At 63.3% G+C, this 5,127-nt stretch overlaps 1 protein-coding gene across 1 annotated transcript; it reads left to right on the top strand.

Moving 5' to 3' along the window:
• Positions 1-250: 250 nt before the first annotated feature.
• Positions 251-3,199, top strand: LOC309797503 (forkhead box protein J1-like; the record flags this gene model as incomplete). The annotated part of the gene is made up of 2 exons (XM_082646020.1): positions 251-748; positions 2,432-3,199. The coding sequence occupies 2 exons, from the start codon at positions 251-253 to the stop codon at positions 3,197-3,199; spliced, it is 1,266 nt and encodes a 421-aa protein (XP_082502146.1).
• Between the last annotated feature and the right edge of the window lie 1,928 nt (positions 3,200-5,127).

Genomic DNA, 5,127 nt, shown 5'->3' with positions numbered 1-5,127 from the left:
TTTAGTAAGAGCCTCCCCCCTCGCCCACACTCTCCCCTCGGGGGTGGGGAAAGAGGGCTCAGTTCCCTCTCTGGTCCCCGCAGGCACCACATTCCGTTTGGAGGAGGCTACCCCCGGATCGCGGGATGGAAGCCCGCTTCCGGGAGGCTGCGTAACTGAAGCCGCGGGAGTCAGCGGGCCGGAGAGCTCGGCGGCCACCCTCGGCTCGGCTCGTGGATGTTGACAGCCCCCTCGGAGAGTCCCCGCAGATATGGCGGAGAGCTGGCTACGCGTCTCGGGAGCAGGGGCAGCGGAGGAGGCCGGACCGGAAGGCGGCCTGGAGGAGTCCAACGCCCTGAATGACAGCCTGACCAGCCTGCAGTGGCTGCAGGAATTCTCCATTCTCAACGCCGAGCTCCCCGCCCTGCCTTCGGGGGACACCGACCCCCACGGCTCCCACGAGCTGGCAGGCTCGGCCGAGCCGGGGTCTCCCCTGGCGGCGGACCCCGCCTGCCTGGGGCAGCCGCACACACCCGGCAAGCCCACGTCCTCCTGCACGCCGCGGAGCGCCCCCTCGGGGCTGCAGGCCTCGCCTCCCGACGACGTGGACTACGCCACCAACCCGCACGTGAAGCCGCCCTACTCGTATGCCACGCTCATCTGCATGGCCATGCAGGCCAGCAAGGCCACCAAGATCACCCTGTCGGCCATCTACAAGTGGATCACGGACAACTTCTGTTACTTCCGCCACGCTGATCCCACCTGGCAGGTAGGGAGGCACTCCCTCCCTCCCTCCCCATGCCCTCGCGGACTGGACTCACATCCCAGATCCGCAGGCCAAGTAGGCGCGGTACGGCCAGGGCCCCGAGAGAGGAAGGCCGTCCAGGAAGGACCTCAAGGGAGCCCAGTGCTTGGACTGCTGCCCCTTTGACTTCAGAGACGGAGGAGGGAGGATGTTCAGAGGGCTGCAGGGGTGCCGACATAGAGGTTCAAGGGGAAAGAACTTGTCACTCGTCCGGCAGGCTCAGCCCAAAGACCAGGGCTGAACTATGCGTGGACACAGCCCCCCAGGGTAGGTTGATGGACTGAGGGACACATTTTTGTCCCAAGTCCTGGAATTCCTCGACACTACCCTCCTCAAGGTCAGTTTGTCAGGGCCTGACTGGAGGCAGAGCATCGTTCCTGCCAGACTCTGCATCCCGCCTGCTTTCAGTTGGCTGGAGGGGCTCTGGGAGGGGAGAGGGGCGTGCTGTGGCGTGTGAAGGCCATCGGTGTCCCAGTGGAAGGGCTACGGGGCCTTCCGAAAGCTGCTGTGCCAGCCCCCACCCAAAGCCCTCCCTAGTTTCCTGCCTTCACTCCTCCCCCTCTTCTCATCAACCTCCCTGGGGGGACAATTACCTCAGCCACGTGCTTTCCACAGGGGCTCTTTCCTCCCACACTGGCTTCATGTTCCAAGTCTCCGGAACCTGGCACAGAGCAGCCAAGGGGCCCAGACCACCATGTAAACCTCCCAGTCTTGCCAGGGGGCACTACTCACCTGCCGGCCCCACCCACCAGGCCCCAGACCCCTGTGCCCCAGCGTGGTTTGGACTGTGCACCCAGGCGTGAACAAGGCAGGATGGTGATTCAGGCTGGGCACACGCTGCCCTGAGCCTCTTCGACCATCAGGATCAGGGGCTACTTGGGGACAGAGACCCTGAGGATGCACAGATCCTTCCCTGTGGCACAGGTCACAGGATCAGAGTTCCTGTAATCACAGCTATTCCACGATTGCTTGGGCCCTGACCCTGGGGCAGGTACCATTTGTAACCTTGGTGAGAAAGCAGAGACCCTCCACCACCCCCCACCCTACCCCAAGCCTGAGAGGCCCCAGGAATGAGCGCTATGCTCTTGGCTGGGTAATAATCAACTGAGGCCTCAGAGCCTGGGGTGGGAGGAGGGGGACATGGTGGGTGAGGGCCCAGGCCAGCAGCCGGCTCTAGAAACAAGGAAAGTCATCAGATCCTCCCACACTTCATCCCCCCACACACACACCCTCACACCCACTCACTCATTTCACAAACAGAGAAGGCCAGCCAGGCCCAGGCAGAGGGAGATGGCCGTCCAGGACCTGGGGGAGCCAAGGCCTTTGACCAGAGGCCGCAAGCAGCGGGGTAAGGGAGGGAGGGCAGGACAGGCTGGCACTGAGAGCCACCCTGTGGCTCAGGGCTCCGATGACTGAGCAGGCAGATATCTTGGCCAAAGGGAACAAAAGCCCCCGACAGCACTCCCAGCTCCTGGTGCCCCGTGGCTGGTGTCCCAGAGCCTCCCGCTCGGAGCAGCGCCTCTGTCTCCCCTGCCCCCATCGGAGAGAAGGTGGTGGTGGGACTGGCAGTGGCGCTAGGAGCCCCCCATCACTGACCCCACCCACTCTCCCAGCTGTCTTCCTTCTCTCCTACCTCCCTGTGTCCAGAACTCCATCCGCCACAACCTGTCCCTGAAGAAGGGCTTCATCAAGATGCCTCGGGAGAAGGACGAGCCAGGCAAGGGGGGCTTCTGGCGCATCGACCCCCAGTACGCCGAGCGGCTGCTGAGTGGGGCCTTGAAGAAGCAGCGGCTGCCCCCAGTCCACATCCACCTGGCCTTTGCCCGCCAGGCCGCGCCAGAGCCCAGCGCCGCCCCATGGGCCAGGCCACTGACCGTGAGCACCGAGGCCCAGCAGCTGCTGCGGGAGTTCGAGGAGGCCACTGGGGAGGTGGGCTGGGGTGCAGGCGAGGGCAGGCTGGGGCGCAAGCGTCAACAGCCGCTGCCCAAGCAGGAGGCCAAGGTCCCGCGGCCCTCCAGCCCCCTGCTGCTGACCCAGGAGGAGCAGGGTGAGCTGGAACCCCTCAAGGGCAACTTTGACTGGGAGGCCATCTTGGACGCTGGCACGCTGGACGGGGAGCTGGGCACGCTGGAGATCTCGGAGCTGATCCCGCCGCTGAGCCCTGCCTCACACGGGGACGTGGACCTCACCATCCATGGCCACCACATCGACTGCCCTGTTACCTGGGGGCCTCCAGCGGAGCAGGCTACCGACAGCCTGGACTTTGATGAGACCTTCCTGGCCACATCCTTCCTGGAGCACCCCTGGGACGAGAGCACCCGTAGCTCCCTGCCCCCCGAGCCCCTCTTTGAGGCCGGGGATGCCACACTGGCCTCTGACCTGCATGACTGGGCCAGCCTGGGCGCCTTCTTGTAAGAAGCCAGGCCCTGCCCCACCTCCAGACAGCACCGAAGTCTGGGCCCAGACTGCCCCCCTCCCCGCCAGTGCAGGCCCATGGACACCCTACCGCCCAGGCAGGGGCTGGGCCAGCTCACCCCACCAGGCCACACGGCCCCCAGCCCAGGCCATCCTCAGATTCTAGTCCAGCAGGCTGAGAATTGGGGCCCAGGACCCAAATTGCTGCCTCCGCTCCCCAGCCCCCCATACACACAGTGTTTCATTGATCCACTTCTTCCCTGCCCCAGAGACACGCTAAGGGCCCTGCACTATGAGAGCTGCGGCTTGGAGGGGCCCTGGCCAAGCTGGAAACATCAGTACAGGGCCCGCCCCAGAACACCTTAGCTTCCAAGCTTCTCTCTCTCCTGCTCTCCTCCCCAGGTCTCTATCCAGAGCAAGTTCCCAGGTACAACCAATGCTGATTAGGTGACTGCAAATGAACACCCAAGAGGCCTCTCCCGGCAGTCTGTGAGGAGGAGCTAGGCGGAGGGGGGAAGAGAGAGGAGACAGAAAGGAGGCCGGGGTGCCGGGTGGAGCCAGGAGATTTTCTAAGGCCTCTGGGATCTTCTGGCTTCATCCCTAGAGGTGAGGCAGAGGGTATGTGTCCCTAATCTTTGAGCCCAACTTGAGGCTGAGAGCAGCGGGGAGATGGGGATCTGGGGGTTAGGGGCTGGGGCAGCCAAGCTGCGGAGGGAAAGGGGACAGACAGACTAATGTAGTGAGTGTAGCTAGAGCTGAGGCTTAACTGGGAGGGACGCAGTGCTTGCTAGAACCACTGGGACCAGGAATGGGGGGATGGCCCCGTGCCCTTGCTTGCACTCCTGCAGGGGAGTGTCTTGCTCCACCATAAACGCCCTGGGCTGCATCCCACATCCACTCTCCTAACCCATCGGGCAATTTAACCTTTTTCATAGAAAGTGATTTACAATAAAAACATTTTTTAAAGTAAAGTTTTAAAAAGTCTCAAAATGGACCTGCTTGCAACTTTCTCTGGGGAAAAGCATGGGCCAGTTTTGGGGAGGCCACGGCCCAAGGGGGAATGGCTGGGAGGAAGATGGGGGGCACCAAAGGCCTGCAGAGTGTCCCCTGATGCACTCCTCATGATCTCTGGGTGCCCAGAGAGAAAGGGGCTGAGAGGCGGCCCTCGGGGGTCCCCTGCAGCCAGGGCCTCGGCACCTCTCTATGTGCAATGGGGAGACTGTACCCACAGCCCCGAGGAGCAGGCGGCAAAGGAGGCACAGCCCCCTCCCTGGCCCTGGGGACTCACTCACAAAGGCCGTTCTTGCCCAGGGCTCGGCTCACGTTCCCCACCTCGCCCAAGTTGAGGGCCTGCCCAGACTCACCTGCGGTCCTCGCCTGGGCCTGTCTCCAGCTCCTCCCTCCCTTGGTCCCTTCCTGAAGGGACAGGGTGTGAGGTCAGAGGGCCCCAGCCCCTGGGGCCCCACTTGCCACCCTGGGGTTCATTCACCCCGCCCAGGGCCTTCCCTCCAATGCAGGTTGGGGCTGAGGGAGGCCATCAGGGCAGACGGAAGACGGGGTGCCTAGACCCTACAGCTCCAGCCTGTGAGGAATCAACGTACCAGAGTTCTGATGGGGAAACTGAGGCACAGCAAATATGTGACACTCAGCAGGCACCTTTCCACCCCCTCACCCCAGCTTTGCCTGGAACCCATCTCTCCCCCGAGCCTGCACCTGGCCCCGCCAGCACGCCCTTGTGGTGCACAGCCCCTTCCCCCAGCACTCACGTGCACGTGCGCACAGACACACACACACACACACACAAACGGGCACTGTCCTACACAATCCTGCCCAGCCTCCACGGGCCCCTTTCTCCTGAGGCCCCTTTCTTTCCTTGCACTGGAGGCTGGCTCCAGGACAACCTGGCATTCCCCCGCCAACTTGCTGCT

This window comes from Mesoplodon mirus (assembly GCF_964341445.2).
Source record: "Mesoplodon mirus genome assembly, contig: HAP1_SCAFFOLD_657, whole genome shotgun sequence".
Classification (NCBI taxonomy): Eukaryota; Metazoa; Chordata; class Mammalia; order Artiodactyla; family Ziphiidae; genus Mesoplodon; species Mesoplodon mirus.
This window is presented reverse-complemented; position numbering and strand designations above follow the sequence as displayed.